We start from the raw sequence: 17,893 nt of genomic DNA on the forward strand, positions 1-17,893 counted from the left end.
GCACCGAGGGACACGCGGCGGTGCTGAAGGGACAGCGCCCGGCGCGACACGGGCACGCCTGGCACCCCTCAACGGTGCCACCGGCCGGGGCAGTGTCCCCATCCTCCCCAGTGTCCCCAGCAGCCCAGGGACTCCTCCCAGCGCCCTCCCAGTGCTGCCCATTTCCCCCAGTGCCCTCCAGTCCTTCCCAGCCCACCCAGTGCCCCCCAGTTCTCCTCATGACCCCAAATCACTCCCAGACCTTCCCAGTCCCCCATCCTTCCCAATCCTCCCAGTGTCCCAATCCTCCCCAGTCCCCTCAATGTCCCCAATCCTCCTCAGTCCCGTCAATGTCCCCTCAGTGTCCCCATCCTCCTCAGTCCCTCAATGTCCCCAATCCTCCCCAGTCCCCTCAATGTCCCCAATCCCCCTCAGTGTCCCCATCCTCCCCAGTGCCCCCCATCCTCCTCAGTCCCCTCAGTGTCCCCAATCCCCCTCAGTCCCCTCAGTGTCCCCACCCTCCCCAGCGCCCCCAATCCTCCTCAGTCCCCTCGGTGTCCCCAATTCTCCTCATCCTCCCCAGCGCCCCCCAACCCTTCCTACTCCCTGCCGCGACCCCAAACGATCCTACTCCCTGCCGCGACCCTAAACGATTCCCAACCCTCCCTATTCCCCCCCACCCCCCCTCCCCAGCCCCCCCAGTGCCCCCCCAGTGCCCCCCCGGCAGCAGGAGGCTGGGGGGAGGCCGAGGCCGCGTTTATGGGGCGGGGGGGCCACGTTTATGGGGCGGGGGTTTGGCGGGCGCTGCAGAGCGGCTCGTACATACATAGGTACATTATATATAGTATATACACCCACAGGTACACGTGTGAGATTAAATACCCCCGGCCCCCCCCGGGGCTCGCGCTCCCCGGACCCCCCCCTTAAATACCGCCCGCCCCCCTCCCCGAGTGGCTCCAATCCAGTCGGACCCCCCAGCCCCGCCCCCCCCGCCCCGCGCGACCCCCCCGCCTCCCCTTCCCAGTATAACCAGCGCTGGCTCCCAGTTGCCCCCACATCCAGTTACTGTCGGAGACTCGGGGGCGGGGGGGGGGCAAGATAGAAATGAAAAATAAAGGGGTTCCTCCCCCCCCGGGCCGAGAGGGTGAGACCCCCCGGGCCGGCTGGGGGTGGCCGAGGTGGGGGGGGGGTGTCCCAGCCCCAGAGAAATGCTGTGATTTGGGGGGAGTTTGGGGGTATTTACAGGTGAGAGGGTGGGAGCGTCGCCCCCACCCCGAAAGGGACCCCCGCGTGTCCCCCCGCCCAGGGAAGGCGAAAGCCCCGGGTTCGGGGGGCGCCGGGGTGTCCCACGGAGGGGTGCCGGGCAGCCCCCCATCCCGGGGGGGCAGTGGGGCTGCTGCCCCCCATCCCGCCGCGGGGTTGGCAAAGGCTCAGGGGTCCCCGTGCCCGGCGATGGTGGCACTGAGGGGTGGGGGGACACTCGCAGTCCCCCCGTGGCGATGTCCGGGGGGCACCTCGGTGTGGGCTGGGGGTGTCCGAGGGGGGCAAAGGCAGCCAGCCCCCCCCGGCCGTGCCGCGGTGAGTCCCGAGAGGAGCAGTTGGCTCTGGGGGGCTCCAGCGCCCCCCGCTCTGCCCCCAACACGGCTCATTTGGGGGGGGACATCGTCCCGTGTCCCCCCAGCTGTGTCCAACCGGCTGCCAGCTGTGTCCGGGGGCGGGGGGGTCACGCCGAGGGGAGGGGGAGGCCTGGGGGGGGCCGCGCCCCCCCCCGCGGGTCCATCACGTCACCACGAGACTCACACTGGACACAGACACGAACGCGGGGTGTCCCCCCCGGACCCCCCTCGGTGACACCCCCCCGCTGTCTGTGCCCCCTCGGGGGGACTGGGGGGCACCAGGAGGCCTGGGCGGGGGTCTCATCCCCTCCCCGCTGGGGAAGGGCTGGGGAAGGGGAGGGGGCAGGGCCGGGGGGGGGAAGAGGAGCCCCCCCAGCCCGGAATCGCTGCGGTTTGAGGGTGGTTTAGGTCGGGTTGGAATTTTTCAAAGTCTGCAGCTTGGCCTCCAGTTCGGAGATCTGAAAAACAGCAAAGGGGACAGGTCTCAGCGGGGGGGGCCGGGGGGGACACACCGGGGTGGGGGACACGGCGACACGGAGGGGGTGGGGACGGGGAGATGGGGGGACCGATGGGACACGGGGGGCAGGACATGGGGGAGGCAGGGGTGGCACGGTGGGGGACAGGGAACACAGAGGGGTTGGGGACACAGGGACAGGCCACAGGGATGGGGGTGGGTGACAGGGGGGACACAGGGGTGACTGGGAGGCACACTGGGATGGGCGGGAGGCACACTGGGGACACTGGGATGGGCTGGGATGGGGAGGGGGCTGCAGGCAGGCGCTGGGTGAGTCTCTGTGGGGTGCCAGGGGACATTCTGGGGGTGACGGAGGTGGCTCTCTGGGGGGCTCTGCTGGCTGTCGGGACCTCCCCGCTGTGCCCTGGTGCCCCCCGGCCGGGCAGCGCCGACCCCCGCCTGGCTGGGATCCCTCGGGATCCGCTCTGCCCCGCACGGCCCTGACCCCACAGCCATCCGTTGGGGGATCCAGCATGACCAGCATGGGATCCGGATCCCAACAGGAGCACACCGGACCCCGCAGCGGCGCCGATCACCGGGATCACCGTGATCCCACACCATCCGCTGCCCCGGGAGATCTTTCTCGCTCCCTTCGGGGACTCAGACCCCAAAGCAGCTCCCCGGGCAGATCCGCTGCCATCCAGAGCGGGATCCGAGGGCTGGAGGAGGTTTGGGGCGCCCGAGCAGATCCGAGCAGATCCCCAGCAGATCCCCAGCAGATCCCCAGCAGATCCCCAGCAGATCCCAGCGATCCAGCGGCAGCAGCAGGGTCCGGTGGGAGCAGATCGCCCACGATCCGGCGTGGGATCCACGGCTCAGTCCGCAGGGAGCCAACTCCCCACGCGGCTCCGGGACCGCCCGGCGGGGTCCGGCGGCCGAGGACACGCCCGGGATCCATCGCTGGCGCGGCGGGAGCGGCGCGGGGCCGGGGGGCTCAGGGACATCCCGCGTCCCGGCGCCCCGTGCCCACCTTCTCCTGCAGCTTCTCCATCTCCTCCTTGTGCGCCAGCTCCGACTCCTCCAGCACTCGCCGCTGCGCCGTCTCCTTCTTCAGGAACTCGATCTCCCTGCGGGGATCCGCAGGTGGGTGGGTGGCACCGCGCCCAGGGGACATTCAGGGGACAATGGGGTTGGGGTGGGATCTCCCAGGGGATGGGATGTGCCCAGGGATGCCCAGGAAGGAGCTGGAACCCCACGGATCATGGAACTATGGAGTAATTTGGGTTGGAAGGGAGCTTAAAGCTCATCCATGGGCAGGGACAGCTCCCAGTGACCCAGGGTGCTCCTGGCCTGTCTGACCGGCCTGGATGGACCCATGCCAGGGGTGGGCACAGCCCAGGGAAGGTCACAGTCCAGGGATGGTCACAGTCCAGGGGATGGTCACAGTCCAGGGAAGGTCACAGCCCAGGGAAGGTCACAGCCCAGGGGATGGTCACAGTCCAGGGAAGGTCACAGTCCAGGGAAGGTCACAGTCCAGGGAAGGTCACAGCCCAGGACAAGGTCACAGCCCAGGGGATGGTCACAGTCCAGGGATGGTCACAGTCCAGGGAAGGTCACAGCCCAAGGGAAGGTCACAGCCCAGGACAAGGTCACAGCCCAGGGGATGGTCACAGTCCAGGGATGGTCACAGTCCAGGGAAGGTCACAGCCCAAGGGATGGTCACAGCCCAGGACAAGGTCACAGCCCAGGGGATGGTCACGGTCCAGGGAAGGTCACAGCCCAGGGAAAGGTCACAGCCCAAGGGAAACTCCCTGCCGATGGACAGAGGGTGCCCAGCAGGGATTTGGTGCCCAGCAGGGACTTGGTGCCCAGCCGGGATTTGGTGCCCAGCAGGGACTTGGTGCCCAGCCGGGATTTGGTGCCCAGCAGGGATTTGGTGCCCAGCAGGGATTTGGTGCCCAGCAGGGATTTGGTGCCCCAAGCATGACCCCACACCCAGGAAGCTCCACGCCTGGGCCCAGAGGGTGCTCAGGATGGCTTTGGCACCCCAGGGTGTGTCCCTGCCCGACGGCCGGTCAGCGCCCAGGGACAGGGGTGCCCGGGGGATGGCATGCCCTCGGGACAGGTCACTTCCCGAGGGGACACCGGGGCTGCCCTCACTTCTGCTGGTACTCCTTGATGAGCCGCTTGGCCTTGCTGTACTTCCTCTCCAGGGTCTGGTACTGCGCCTGGGTCTCCTTGAGGTGCTCGTCCACGGCCTGGCACAGGTTCTGCGCCTCCATCCAGTACCCTTCCAGCTTCTCCATGCGCTCCTTGTTCTCCTCCACGCTCTGCTCCAGCTGGGCCTTCTCGGCCCGCCAGCGCGCCTTCTCCTGCTCCAGGCACTGCAGCTGGGGACAGCGGTGTCACCAGGGTGTGGCACGGCCCGGGGTGGGATACGGGGAGTGGGGTGTGGGGTGTGGGGTATGGGATATGGCACAGCCAGGGAATGGGATGGGATATGGGATATGGGATATGGGGTGTGGGATGTGGGATACGGGGAGTGGGGTGTGGGGTGTGGGATATGGGATATGGGATATGAGATATGGGACATGGGATGTGGGATGTGGCACAGCCAGGGAACAGGGATGGGATATGGGATGTGGGACATGGGATATGGGATGTGGGATATGGGATGTGGGATATGGGATGTGGGATATGGATATGGGATATGGATATGGGATATGGGATATGGGATATGGGACATGGGATATGGGATATGGGATGTGGATATGGGACATGGGATGTGGGATGTGGCACAGCCAGGGAACAGGGATGGGATATGGGATTTGGGATATGGGATATGGGATATGGGATATGGGATTTGGGATATGGGATATGGGATTTGGGATATGGGATTTGGGATATGGGATTTGGGATGTGGGATATGGGATGCGGGATATGGGATTTGGATATGGTACAGCCAGGGAACGGGGATGGGGTGTGGGATATGGGATATGGAAAATGTGATATGGGATATGGGATATGGGATTTGGATATGGCACAACCAGGGAACAGGGATGGGATGTGGGATATGGGATATGGGATATGGGATATGGGATATGGGATATGGGATTTGGATGTGGTACAGCCAGGGAACAGGGATGTGGCATATGGCACAGCCAGGGAATGGGGGTGGGACACAGCAAGGCACAGCATGGCACGACATGGCACAGCCAGGTGACAGGTGTAACATGCCAGGGCAGATGGAGAAGGACATGCAGGGTGCCAGGGCAGCTGCCAGGGTGTCCCCCCACCCCGGACAGCCAAGACCCCTCCTCACCTTCCTCTTGAGCTGCTGGATCTCAGCCTCGGTCACGGCGTGCTTGATCTGGAGCTGTGGGAGAGCCAGGTGGGCACAGGGTGGGCACAGGGTGGGCACAGGGTGGGCACAGGGGGCACAGGGGCACGGGGTGGGCACAGGGTGGGCACAGGGTGGGCACAGGGAGGGCACAGGGTGGCACGGGTGGGTGCAGGGTGGGCCAGGGTGGGCACAGGGTGGGCACGGGGTGGGCACAGGTGGGCACGGGGTGGGTGCAGGGTGGGCAAGGGTGGGCACAGGGTGGGCACGGGTGGTGCAGGTGGGCACAGGGTGGGCAGGGGGCACAGGAGGCACAGGATGGGCACAGGGTGGCACGGTGGGGGGCACAGGGTGGGCACAAGGTGGGCACAGGTGGGCACAAGGTGGGCACGGGCACGGGGTGGGCACGGGGTGGGCACAGGGCCAGGTGGGCACAGGGTGGCACAGGGTGGGCACAGGATGGGCGCAGGGTGGGCACAAGGTGGGCACAGGGTGGGTGCAGGGCGGGCACAGGGTGGGTGCAGGGGGCACAGGGTGGGCACAGGGTGGGCACAAGGTGGGCACAGGGTGGGCACAAGGTGGGCACAAAGTGGTCACAGGATGGGCACAGGGTGGGCACAAGGTGGGCACGGGGTGGGCAGAGAGTGGGCACAGGGTGGGCACAGGGTGGGCACAGGGTGGGCACAGGGGGCACAGGGTGGGCACAGGGTGGGCACAGGGAGGGCACGGGGTGGGCACAAGGTGGGCACAAGGTGGGCACAGCCCCCCAGCCGGGCACCCCCTGCCCTTCCCCAGCCCCTCCTCACCTCCTTGAACTTGTGCACCAGCTTCTCGGGGTCCATCTCCACGGGGGACAGCGTGTCCTCGTTCTCGGCCAGCTCGAACACCTCGATGGCCATCTCCCCGCTGGGGAACATGGGGCTCATCTCCTCCTCCTCGTCCGTGGCGTACTCCCCGGTCTGCAGCGGGCACGGGGCGGGGTTGGCACCTCACCTGCCACCCCCAGCCCCTGTCCCCTCCCGGGCGGCGCTGTCCCCTCACCTCCTCGTCGTCCTCGGCGTACTGGGAGTAGCGCTGCTCCATCATCTCCCTCTGCCAGCGCTCCTGCTCCAGCGTCTGCTGGATCAGCTGCGCCACCTCGCTCTGCTCGCCCGGCTTCTCCCGCCCGATCAGGAACCTGGGGGGCACCACGGGTCAGGGGGGACAGGGGACAGCCGGGGGGACAGGGGACAGCCGGGGGGACAGGGGACAGCCGGGGGCACAGCCAGGGGACACCCGGGGTGCACAGCTAGGGGACAGGGGACATCAGGGGGCACAGCCAGGGGACAGGGGACACCTGGAGGCACAGCCAGGGGACATCCCTGCAGTTCTCCTCAGAGCTGGGGGCTCCAGGAGTGTTGTTGGAGTTGGGGATGAGTTGGGGACACTTTGGGGACACTAGGGTGGCACCCCGCTTGGGGACAGGGGGGAGATGGTGGCTCTGGGAACCCCAGGGGATTCAGCACGGACTGGGGGGTCTCAGGGCTCCCCAAACCCCCCCAAACCCCCCAAAATTCCTACCGGACACGGCCCTTGGTGTTCCTGAGCACGGAGGCGGCGAAGCTCTGTGTCACTCCCACCAGGCTGGTGCCATCCACCTCCACGATCAGGTCGTTCACCTGGATCCTGGGGACAGCGGGGACAATGGGGACTGTCACCACCCCTGGCCAGCTCCAGGGCACAGCCCCCAGCCCTGCCGACCCCCAGCCGTACCTGCCGTCCCGGTGGGCTGCCCCTCCTTCCGTCACGGTCTTGACGAAGATTCCCAGCTTCTCCAGCCCCATGTCGGCCCCGGCGCCCATCCCGATGATGCTGATCCCGAGCCCCTCGGAGTCTGAGGGGACACAGCCACGTCCTGGCGGGTGGCACCTCAACAGGGGTCCCGGGGGGGCGGTTTGGGGGGGACAACCCACCTTTCTCCAGCTCCACAGGGAAGAGGTCGAGCCTCTCCACCCGTTTCTCCAGCTCGTACTCGGCCGAGGCTGCCATGGGATCCACGTCCTCATTCCGGCGGTCGTAATCCTCGTTGGAGTAAGTGCTGAACACCTGGGGGATGAGGGAGCAGCTCAGCTGGGGGGGAACCCCACAGAAACCCCATAGGAACCTCACAGGAACCTCACAGGAACCCCACAGAAACCCCATAAGAACCCCATAGGAACCCCATAGAAACCCCACAGGAGCCCCATAGGAACCCCATAGAAACCCCACAGGAACCTCACAGGAACCTCACAGAAACCCCATAGGAACCCCACAGGAACACCGTAGAAACCCTGCAGGAACCCCACAGGAACACCATAGGAACTCCATAGAAACCCCACAGGAACCTCATAGAAACCCCATAGGAGCTCCATAGGAACACCATAGGAACTCCATAGGAACCCCACAGAAACCTCACAGGAACCCCATAGGAACCCCATAGAAACCCCATAGGAGCCCCACAGGAACCCTATAGGAACCCCATAGAAACCCCATAGGAGCCCCACAGGAACCCTATAGGAACCCCACAGGAACACCATAGAAACCCCATAGGAGCCCCACAGGAACCCTATAGGAACCACACAGGAACACCATAGAAACCCCATAAAACCCCACAGGAACACCATAGGAACCTCACAGGAACCCCACAGGAACCCCACAGGAATGCTGAGGTGGGACTGAGGCCGTGGGACCCCAGGGAATCCCAAATCGTGCCATGGAGAGAGCGGGAGTTGGGGAAAGGACAAAGGGTTTGAGGGGAATGGCGCCTTGATCCCATGGGAGGATGGATGGATGGAGGGATGGATGGAGGGATGGAGGGAGGGATGGATGGATGGATGGAGGGATGGAGGGATGGATGGATGGAGGGATGGATGGAGGGATGGATGGAGGGATGGATGGAGGGATGGATGGATGGATGGAGGGATGGAGGGATGGATGGAGGGAGGGATGGATGGAGGGATGGATGGAGGGATGGATGGAGGGATGGATGGAGGGATGGAGGGATGGATGGAGGGATGGATGGATGGAGGGATGGATGGATGGATGGAGGGATGGATGGATGGAGGGATGGATGGATGGATGGAGGGATGGATGGATGGAGGGATGGATGAAGGTGTAACTGAAGGGGTAGGTGGATGGAATGATGGATGGAGGGATGGATGGAGGACTGAGAGGAAGGAGGGAATAGAAGGATCACCTCAAATCCCATCTGGGGGTGCTGACCCCCACCAAGAGGCACCCCTAGACCCTCCCTGGCCAAGGCAGGCTGTGCCACCAGGCTGCTGTCCCCAGGCTGGAGCCATGTCCCTGCTGCCTGGGGGCCGCGGGAGGGGCTGGCTGGGCCTGGCAGATGTCCCTGGAGGGGCCCCAGCCCCTCGGTGCCGCCGGAGCGAGTGGATTAGGGATGACACAGGGGGATAAAGCCTGGCCACAGAGGGTATTAGGGATGAGTGTCAGGGGACAAAGAGCAGGGACACCCACGGACGGGCAGGACCCACCCGTGTGGCACCAGGGTGACAGGGAGGAGCAGGGCACGTGGAGTCCTTGGGGGGCTGTGGGGTCCCCACTCATCCTGCTGTGCTCTCCACCCTCTCCCTGGCTCCTGGGGGATTTGGGATGTGTGGGGTGCCTGCAGTGGCTCCAGGGGGGGAACAGTGGGTCCAGGGGAAGGGGCTGCTGTGTGCCCCAGTGCTGGGCTGGGCGGGGGTCCCCAGCGTCCCCCACCCTCCAGCAGGTCTGGGGGGCTCAGCATCACCCGGGCAGGGGTCTCGGGGGCTCAGTGTCCTCCTCACCCACCCCACTGAGGGGCTTTGGGGTGAGCAGAGCACCCCAAAACCCTTCCACGGCACCTTTGCCAGGGCCGGGCTGGCTGATCCCACAGGCCCAAAGCCCCCGCGGTGCACAGCCCCCCAGCACACGGCCACCACTGTCCCCTGGCCGGGCCTGTCCCCTGTCCCAGGTGGGGCCACCCACCCGCTCTGACTCAGAGCCAGAATATAGGCCGGGCTCTAAAAATAACCCGGCTCGGCACAAAGCAGCCGCTGCTCCCGCGGCCGGGGGGATCCGGGAGGGAGGGGACACCCCAAAATAGCTGCGCGGCCCCTTTATCCCCCCCACCCCGCGCGGACCCCCCGAACCCCGCAGGATCCCTGCCGGGAGCTGGGGGTGCTGCCGCCCACCCGGCCACGCTGCCGAGGCACTTCCCCTTCCTCCCCTTCCTCCCTTCCTCCCTTCCTCCGCTGCCTCCACTTCCCGAAACCCTGCTGGGCACCGCGGGGGCACATCGCCCCCGCCTTGTCCCCAGGGACCCCCGGGCTGGGAGGAGCCCTGGCCCCGAGGATGCCCAGGGCGAGGGTGGCCCAGCCCTGGTCGCCAGCAGCTCACACCGGGCTATTCGGACATCCCCACCCTGAATAAGAAGCGGTTTTGGCCCGGCCTGGCGTGATGGAGGGTTGGCACTGGGTGCTGTGCCTGGCCCACCCCGGCAGGTCCCGATGCCACTGTCCCCATCACAGCAGCCCTGGGGACCCTCATTCACGGGGTGCCCCCCACGCCCAGGCATGGCTCTTCACCAAGCAGCTCATCAGCCAGGCCCAGGCCTTGCTGCCCCCAGCACGGGGACAGGGACAGGCAGGGAGCTCTGTCCCACGGGGGGCACAGGGCATGGGGACACAGCCCCCAGCCCACCTTCCGTCCCCACCAAAGGGGTCACTCTGTGGGGGTCACACACCCCGGGCTGGGCTGCCCATCACCCTGGGGTGCCCCTCAGCCTGGTACCCCTCAGCCTGGGTTCTCCTCATCCTGGGTTCTCCTCACCCCGAATTCTCCTCACCCCAAATTCTCCTCACCCCGGGTTCTCCTCACCCCAAATTCTCCTCACCCCGGGTTCTCCTCACCCCGGGTTCTCCTCACCCCGGGTTCTCCTCACCTTGGGTTCTCTTCACCCCGAATTCTCCTCACCCCGGGTTTTCCTCATCCTGGGGTTTTCCTCATCCTGGGGTTCTCCTCATCCTGGGGTTCTCCTCGCCCCAGATCCCCTCTCCCTGGCTGCCCTCCCTCCCTCCCTCCCAGCCCCATCCCCAGGCAGGCTCACCTGGATGGGCGCCGTGCTGAACTGGATCTTGCGGTTGGGGACAGGCTCCTCTTCCTCGGACAGCCCCGGGATCTCCACGCAGCCCGACTCGGGCTCGTAGAGGCCTTCGGCCTCATCCTCCTCCTCCAGCCCGCTGCCCCCCGAGTCCTCCCCGAGCCCGCTGTAGGCACTTATGTCCACCAGGTCCGCCTCGGAGAAGTCCTCCTTCTTGGCCTCGTCGGAGCCATCGCCCTCCTCCGCCCGCTCGCCCTTGACGCCCTCCTCGCCCGCGGCCACCCCCGAGCCCCCATCCAGCCGGGGGGCTGCGGCCGCCGGACCCTCGTCCCCTTTGGCCGGTTGGGGCGCGGGCACCGCTTCACCCGCCGCCGCCGCCTCCTCTTCCTCCTCCTCCTCGCCCTCGCCGCTCTCCTCCACCTCCACGGGCTTGATCTTGCACACCTCCTGCACCCTCGGCGCGGCCGCCGCCGCCTCCTTCTCCGCCGGCCGCCCGCTCTTCCCCACCGCCTTCTCCTCGTCCGGCGGCCTGGCACGGGCCGGAGCGGCTTGACCATCGCCCTGGCGAGCGGCATCCGCCCCGGGCGCGAAGACCCGCGGCCGCTTGGCCACCACCTTGGCGTTGAGCGGCGCGGCCGCCCTGCCCTGCGCCTTGTGCAGGTTGTTCCGCAGGTCGGCCTTCTCGAAGACGGCGCTCAGCTGGCTCACGGTGGGCGACACGGCGTCGGCGTCCAGCTTGTCCAGGGACTCGGTGCTGCCGTTGAACCTCACCACCACGTCCAGCTTGCGGTCCTGGAAGCCGGCGCGCTCCTTGCGCAGCAGCAGCTTGGTGGTGGTGGCCTTTTCCTGCGGGCTCCTCTCGAAGATCTTGCGGGTCTCCTGCAGCTTGGAGAAGGGTTTGTCGGGCTTGGAGTCGAAGCGGCTGACGCGCTCCGAGACGCTGGTGCCCAGCTTGAGGAGGCTGCCCTGGTCCACGCTGTCGCCGAGGCTGCCGGCGCGGGGCAGCGACAGGCGCACCGGCTTCTCCTTGGCCTTGGCCAGGTCGCAGGCGCCCTCGGGGCCGGGCGCCGTCCCCATCTGCAGGAACATGTTCTTGATCCGATGCACGTTGGAGCCATACTTCTTCCCGCGGCTCTTCTTGCCGTCCTCGCCGTCGGCCTCCTTTGTGGGCGCCAGGGCCTGGATGGTGGCCTCGTAGGCGTTCCGGTGCGGGGACGCGCTGCGCAGCCCCCCGGCGCCCGCCGCGCCCCCGGCCGAGGGGGACCCCCCGGCCCCGCCGGCCTCGGTCCTCAGCATGGTCCCGGCGCCCGCATCGCTCGCCGCCACCGCCGCCGCTGCCCCCGAGCCCCGCGCCCGCTACGGCGCCATGGGCGGGGGGCTGTGCCGGGGGGCTGTGCCGGGGGGCAGCGCTGCCCCGGCCCGGTCAGGCCATGGCCATCCCGCAGGCCCCTCCGCCGCGGCGCTTCTTCCTTCCTGCCTGCCTTCCTTCCTCCCTCCTCCTCCTCCTCCTCCTCTTCCCCTTTCTGCGCGCCGGTGATGGAGCCGCCGCCGCCGCCGCGCTCTGCCCGCCCCGCTGCCCGCAGAGCCCTCTGGGTCTGAGCAGCGCTCGCTCTTCCTCTTCCTCAGCCGCGCTTCGGCCTCAGCGCCGCCGCCGCCGCCGCAGCCCGGCCATGGGGACCCCCGCGTCCCCTGCGGTCCCCTCCCCACGCCCGCTCCGGGGTCCCCTCCCTGCGGCGGCCCCCCCCGGCAGCCGCGCTGTGCAGTGTGGGGCCCCCCCCGCCCGCTCGGCCGCTGGTGCCACCCCCCGCCTCTGTCCCCGCGTGTCCCCCGCCTCTGTCCCCGCGTGTCCCCCCCAGCTGTGTCCCCACGTCCCCCTGCGGCTCCGTGCCCGTGTCCCCCTCCTCAGATCTGTCCCCCTGTGTTCCCCCAGCTCTGTCGCCGTGTGTCCCCGAGCTCTGTCCCCGTGTCCCCCCCCCACCCGGCTCTGTCCCCATCTTTCCCCCAGCTCTGTCCCCGTGTCCCCTCAGGCTCGTCCCTGCGCCCCCGGTTTTGTACCCAACCCCCCGGATCTGTCCCCATGTCATCTCCCCATCCTGTCCCCACGTCATTCCCCACCCTTCCCTCGTGTCCCCAGGTTTGTCCCCATGTCCCCTCGTGCTGTCCCCATGTCCCCCAAGCTGGCACCCACGTCCCCATGTCATCCCTGTTCCCCCAGGTTGTCCCCACGTCCCCCCATGTCATCCCTGTGTCCCCCCAGGTTGTCCCCGCGTCCCCCCATCCTGTCCCTGTGCCCCTTCCGGGTCTGTCCCTGTCCCCCCGCTCCTGTCGCCGTGTCCTCCCCCGGCTGTGCACACGCGTGTTCCCGTCCCGGTGGTGGCCATGCCGGGGGGGCCTCAGCTGTCCCCAAGTGTCCCCAGGTGTCACCCCGCTACCCCTGAGGGGGGACACTGGGACAAGCCCACCCTGGGGACACCTCGGGACCACTCCGGGTGACACGGCAGCCCTGGAGCTGCGCGCCGCGGTGACAGGAGGTGGCGGTGGAGGGAGGGTGTCCCCAACGGGACTGTCCCCCCCAGGGCCCCCCCGGCCGCTGTCCCCGTCAGTCAGCGCTGGCCCCATTCCCGGCGCTCGGACATGGAGGGCCCCGAGCTGCTGCGGCTCTGCGTGCTGGCAGGCGAGTGACAGCCCTGTCACCTCCAGAGGGGACACGGCCGGGCCGGGGGGACACCCAGCAGGGTGGGGAGGGTCGGGGGGACCCCAGGGTGGGGTGGCACAGGGGGGGCAAGGGGAGAGGACGGGGGGGACAGGGCTGGGACGTGACAGAGCTAAAAAAAGCCACCCTGTCCCCAGTGCCAGCGGGGTTTGGGACAGCGTGGGGGACAGTGAGTGGGACTTTTGTGACAGCCAGAGAGAGGGAAGGTGCTGAGCCCACCCTGGCCTTGTCCCCATCCTGCTTCTGTCCCCAGGCCTGGCCTCATCTCATCCCTGTCCCTGTCCCTGTCCCTGTCCCTGTCCCTGTCCCTGTCCCCTCCTAAACATGTCCCCCTGCTCTGCTTGGGGACACCTGGCACTGCAGGGACACCTTCCTGCCCCTCCGGGTGTCCCAGGGCTCTGTGGCTCGTCCCGAGCTCTCTGGGCACTGGGGAAACTGAGGCAGGGAGGGCTGTGGTCCCAGCCAGGCTCCAGCCCCGTGTGTGGCCACAGCAGTGACCCTGGGCGGGTCCTGGGCCACCACCCCTGACCACCACGTCCTCCCCGACCTTCGTGTCGCCGCCGAGACTGGAGCCATCTTCGTCCACGAGCTGGAGAGGGAGCTGTTCCTGGAGGCTTTTCCCGGGAGTGAGGATGAGGATGATGATGGTGAGGGCCAGGATGGGGGGCTGGGGATGTTGTGGGGTCACTGGCCGGTGGTCCCAGTTGGACTGTCCATCTGTCTGTCCGTCCATCCCTCCCTGCAGCCCTCTGTCCCTCCACCCATTTGGGGTTCCCCCGCAGTGCCCCACTGCCCTGGGGGTCCCACCAGGAGGATCCCCTCCATTTGGGGTCACAGCCCAAAAACCAGAGCAGCACCCCAGGGACAATCCCTATTTCCTTGTGGCGACCAGCCGGATGGTGCCAGATCAGGGACAGCCCGGTGGTGTGTGTCCCCAGCCCGCCGTGTCCCCGCAGCCCCTGTGACCTTCCGTGCCCACCTGTGGGACCACCCGGACCTGCCGCGGTGGCTTCGCTTCATCCAGAGGGACCCCAGAGAGCCTGCCTTCCTGTATGGCTGCCCCATGGCCCCCGAGCTGGGCACCCACAGCGTGCAGGTATGACCTCGGGGCTGGTCACCCCAAACTGGGCACCCCCAGTGTCCAGGTATGACCCCCGGGCTGGTCACCCCAAACTGGGCACCCCCAGTGTCCAGGTATGACCCCTGGGCTGGTCACCCCCAAACTGGGCACCCACAGCGTCCAGGTATGACCAAGGGGCTGGTCACCCCTCGAGCTGGGCACCCATAGTGTCCAGTTATGGCCCTATGACCCCCGGGCTGGTCACCCCCAAACTGGGCACCCATAGTGTCCAGTTATGGCCCTATGACCCCCGGGCTGGTCACCCCCAAACTGGGCACCCCCAGTGTCCAGGTACAGCCCCCCTGCAGCTCTTGGGGTGTCCCGGAGCAGGGCTGGCTGTCCCAGCTGTCCCCCTGTCCCTGTCCCCACAGGTGCTGGCCTACAACCGTCACACCTTCACCACCGTGTCCCAGCGCCTCCTCATCAGCGTCAGCCCTGCCCCAGGTGAGCCCTGAGCACCCCAAAGCGCCCAGGGTCACCCCGGGATGGCCGGGCCATGTCCCCACGGGTGCCACCTGTCCCCGCAGGCGGTGACGCCCCGTTCCAGGCCGAGTTCCTGGTGGGGAACAGGAACGTGGAGGAGCTGCTGCCCGAGGCGGCGCGGGAGATGTTCCTGCAGGGCGCGGCCGGGGTCTGGGAGCGCGGGGACCTCCATGTCATCAACGTCACCTCCGCCCTGGACCGCGGCGGCCGCGTGCCGCTGCCCATCGAGGGGCGCCGGGAGGGGTAGGGGCAGAGCTGGGGGGTCCTGGGCACACCTCGGCCTCGCTGCGGGGTTTTGGGGTCACCTCTGGGCTGTGCCCTACAGTGTGAGGGGTGGAGGTGACAGTGGGTTTTGGGGTCACCTCTTGCTGATGTCCCACAACGCGAGGGCTGGAGGTGACAATGGGTTCCTGCAGGACCTGCTGACCCCGGTGGTTTTGGGGTCACTTCTGGCTGGTGTCCCACAGCATGAGGGGTGCAGGTGACAGTGGGTTTTGGGGTCACTTCTGGCTGATGTCCCACAGCATGAAGGGTGGAGGTGAGGGTTCCTGTGGGGGCTGCTGACCCCAGTGGGTTTTGGGGTCACCTCCAGTTGGTGCCCCACAGTGTGCAGGTTGAAGGTGAGGGTTCCTGCAGGCCCTGCTGACCCCGGTGGGTTTGGGGTCACCTCTGGCTGATGTCCCACAGCATGAGGGGTGGAGGTGACAGTGGATTTTGGGGTCACCTCTGGCTGATGTCCCACAGCACGAAGGCCGTAGGTGACAATGAGTTCCTGCAGGCCCTGCTGACCCCGCTGGGTCTGGGGTCCCGCAGGGTCTATGTCCAGGTTGGCTCCCACAGCCCCTTCTCGCCCTGCCTGCTGTCAGCCGTGTCCCCTCAGAGCCGCTCCCGCTGCCACCGCGGCCAGCGTCCCCTGGCCTCCTGCTACGACACCTTCGCCCCCCACTTCTCCATCCGCTGGTGCAACCTCAGCCTGGTGAGACCCTCCCGTGTCCCCCCGTGTGCCCCCGTGTCCCCCCGTGTCCCCCCATGTCCCCCTGTGTCCCCCAGACCCCCCCAGCCCCTCCTGACCCCTGTCCCGTTCAGCTGCAGGTCTGGCCCAGCCCCACACCCCCCGGGCCGGTCTGGGGGTCCGGCGTGCTGGAGGATGGGGGTGATTTCGAGCCCCCCAGCGAGGCTGTCCCCCAGGAGCTGCTGCCAGGCTTCCTGGTGACACTGCTGGTGCCGCTGGCGGTGGCCGCGCTGCTCTGCCTGCTCCTGGGCCACCTCATGTGCTGCCGCAGGGAGGGAGTGTGAGTCGGGGGTCTGCCCACCCTGCAGGGCATGAGAACCGCGGGCTGGGGGTCCTGCCCTGGTCCTTGTGACCCTGGGGACACCCCGGGGGTGGCGAGAGCCCTTCTCGCCGTAATTATTGATTTTTTTTTCCCCTTTTTCCTCTGTTCTGTAGGGAGAAACGGGACTTGCAGACATCTGAGTAAGTCCTGGTTGAGCTTTGGGGGGGCTGCTTTGGGGGGGATGTTTTGGGAGGCTGTTTTGGGGGCCTAATTTCGGGGTGCAGACCCCTAATTTCGGGGTGCATACCCTAATTTCGGGGCGCAGACCCTAATTTCGGGATGCAGACCCTAATTTCGGGGCGCAGACCCTAATTTCGGGGCGCAGACCCCAAATTCGGGGTGCAGGCCCTTATTTCGGGGTGCAGACCCTAATTTCGGGGCACAGACCCTTATTTCGGGATGCAAACCCCAATTTCGGGGCGCAGACCCCAATTTCGGGGCGCAGACCCCAATTTCGGGGCGCAGACCCCAATTTCAGGGTGCAAACCCCACTGATGGGACGCAGCCCCCACTTTTCTCGTGCAACCCCAAACGTCGGCTGTGCCGACCCCAGCAAAGGGAGGCAAACCCCGCTGCGGGGGCGCTGACCGACCCCCGCGGTGTCCCCGTTGTCCCCGCAGCATCCAGCTGGTCCATCACAGCTCCATCCTGGGCGACACGCGGGAGCTGCGCTCCATGGCCGGCAGCAGGGACGTGCCGCGGCCACTGTCCACCCTGCCCATGTTCAATGTCCGCACCGGGCAGCGCATCAACCCCATGCCCGGCAGCCCCCGAGACGGAGCCCGCGCCCCCCTGCTCCCCCCGTGAGGGGACACCGGGGACACCCCCGGCGGCGGGAATGGGGTGTCCGGGTGGCTTCAGTGGGGACAAAACCCGGGCAGCGGGAGGAGGATTTGGGGTGTCGCCGCCTCGGGGTGGATTTTGGTGCATAAATGGAGTCTTTAGTGATGAAATTAAGATTTTCTGCTTTATTTTCGGGGTGGGATTTGGGGTCCCCAGCCATGACCTCCCATCGGAGTGATCCCCCAGCCCTGTGGGGCGGCAAGGGGAGCGGGATGGGGACAGGGATTGGGACAAAGAGGGGACAGCACCCTCCCAGAGCCCCGCGGTGGCCCCGCAGCTCACCTGGCTGTCCGTGTCCGGCAGGATGTCACCCGAGCGCTCCGTGCGCTCCGCACAGCCCCGGCCATCCCCCCTCCCCGCGCCCCCCGACCCTCCCGCCCCGCCAGGGGTCCCGCAGCCCAGCCCCGCGAAGAAAGAGGCTCTTTGAGAGCCCCGCCGGGCGGGTGGGGGATAGGAAAACAGGGGAAACAAGGGGAGCATTGACGGGGCGGACAGGGGAGGCTGTGCGGCTGGGAGCGGCGCCGCGGCTGGGGGCACGGGGTGGGGACAGCGAGGGGCACTGTGGGGACAGTGAGGGGCACAGGGTTGGTACAGTGAGGGGCACGGGGTGGGGACAGTGAGGGGACAGAGAGGGGCACAGGGTTGGTACAGCGAGGGACACTGTGGGGACAGTGAGAGGAACAGGGTGGGGACAGCGAGGAACACAGTGTGGGGACAGCGAGGGGCACAGGGTGGGGACAGTGAGGGACACAGGGTGGGTACAGCGGGAGACACAGCGTGGGGACAGCGAGGGGCACTGGGTGAGGACAGCGAGGGACACTGTGTGGGTACAGCGGGGGACACCCCCAGCCCCGAGCAGCCCCCCAGCCCTGCACCGCGATTTTGGGGTGTCTCTCTGCGCCCACCC

The 17,893-nt window shown here is 67.3% G+C and overlaps 2 protein-coding genes across 2 annotated transcripts; one reads left to right on the forward strand and one right to left on the reverse strand.

Annotated features, from left to right (window-relative positions):
* Positions 1 to 719: 719 nt before the first annotated feature.
* On the reverse strand, positions 720 to 12,346 carry PPP1R9B (protein phosphatase 1 regulatory subunit 9B). The gene is made up of 10 exons (XM_085083445.1): positions 10,500 to 12,346; positions 7,342 to 7,474; positions 7,142 to 7,262; positions 6,950 to 7,054; positions 6,431 to 6,566; positions 6,196 to 6,348; positions 5,372 to 5,425; positions 4,210 to 4,439; positions 3,080 to 3,176; positions 720 to 2,053 (listed from the first exon to the last, which is right to left on the reverse strand). The coding sequence occupies exons 1-10, from the start codon at positions 11,787 to 11,789 to the stop codon at positions 2,000 to 2,002; spliced, it is 2,373 nt and encodes a 790-aa protein (XP_084939571.1). The 5' UTR covers positions 11,790 to 12,346; the 3' UTR covers positions 720 to 1,999.
* On the forward strand, positions 11,788 to 17,096 carry SGCA (sarcoglycan alpha). The gene is made up of 10 exons (XM_085083326.1): positions 11,788 to 11,915; positions 13,070 to 13,167; positions 13,647 to 13,853; positions 14,163 to 14,302; positions 14,698 to 14,770; positions 14,854 to 15,052; positions 15,623 to 15,785; positions 15,896 to 16,101; positions 16,257 to 16,283; positions 16,764 to 17,096. Exons 1-10 carry the CDS (start codon positions 11,788 to 11,790, stop codon positions 16,948 to 16,950), a joined length of 1,428 nt encoding a protein of 475 aa, XP_084939452.1. The 3' UTR covers positions 16,951 to 17,096.
* The last annotated feature ends 797 nt before the right edge of the window (positions 17,097 to 17,893 follow it).

The sequence above is a fragment of the Lichenostomus cassidix genome, chromosome 27 (assembly GCF_008360975.1).
Source record: "Lichenostomus cassidix isolate B80296 chromosome 27, HeHo_3.0, whole genome shotgun sequence".
Classification (NCBI taxonomy): domain Eukaryota; kingdom Metazoa; phylum Chordata; class Aves; order Passeriformes; family Meliphagidae; genus Lichenostomus; species Lichenostomus cassidix.

Bases quoted from the DNA above. Each gene is read 5' to 3' on its own strand.
- PPP1R9B (XM_085083445.1), bottom strand. From the start codon at position 11,789: ATGCTGAGGACCGAGGCCGGCGGGGCCGGGGGGTCCCCCTCGGCCGGG. The intron at 6,349-6,430 runs GTGAGGGGACAG...TGCCCGCTGCAG, and splicing joins ACGCCGAGGACGACGAGGAG to ACCGGGGAGTACGCCACGGA. The intron at 2,054-3,079 runs GTGGGCACGGGG...GCTGTTTTTCAG, and splicing joins TGGAGAAGCTGCAGGAGAAG to ATCTCCGAACTGGAGGCCAA.
- SGCA (XM_085083326.1), top strand. From the start codon at position 11,788: ATGGTCCCGGCGCCCGCATCGCTCGCCGCCACCGCCGCCGCTGCCCCC. The intron at 13,168-13,646 runs GCGAGTGACAGC...GGGGAAACTGAG, and splicing joins GCGGCTCTGCGTGCTGGCAG to GCAGGGAGGGCTGTGGTCCC. The intron at 16,284-16,763 runs GTAAGTCCTGGT...TTGTCCCCGCAG, and splicing joins CGGGACTTGCAGACATCTGA to CATCCAGCTGGTCCATCACA.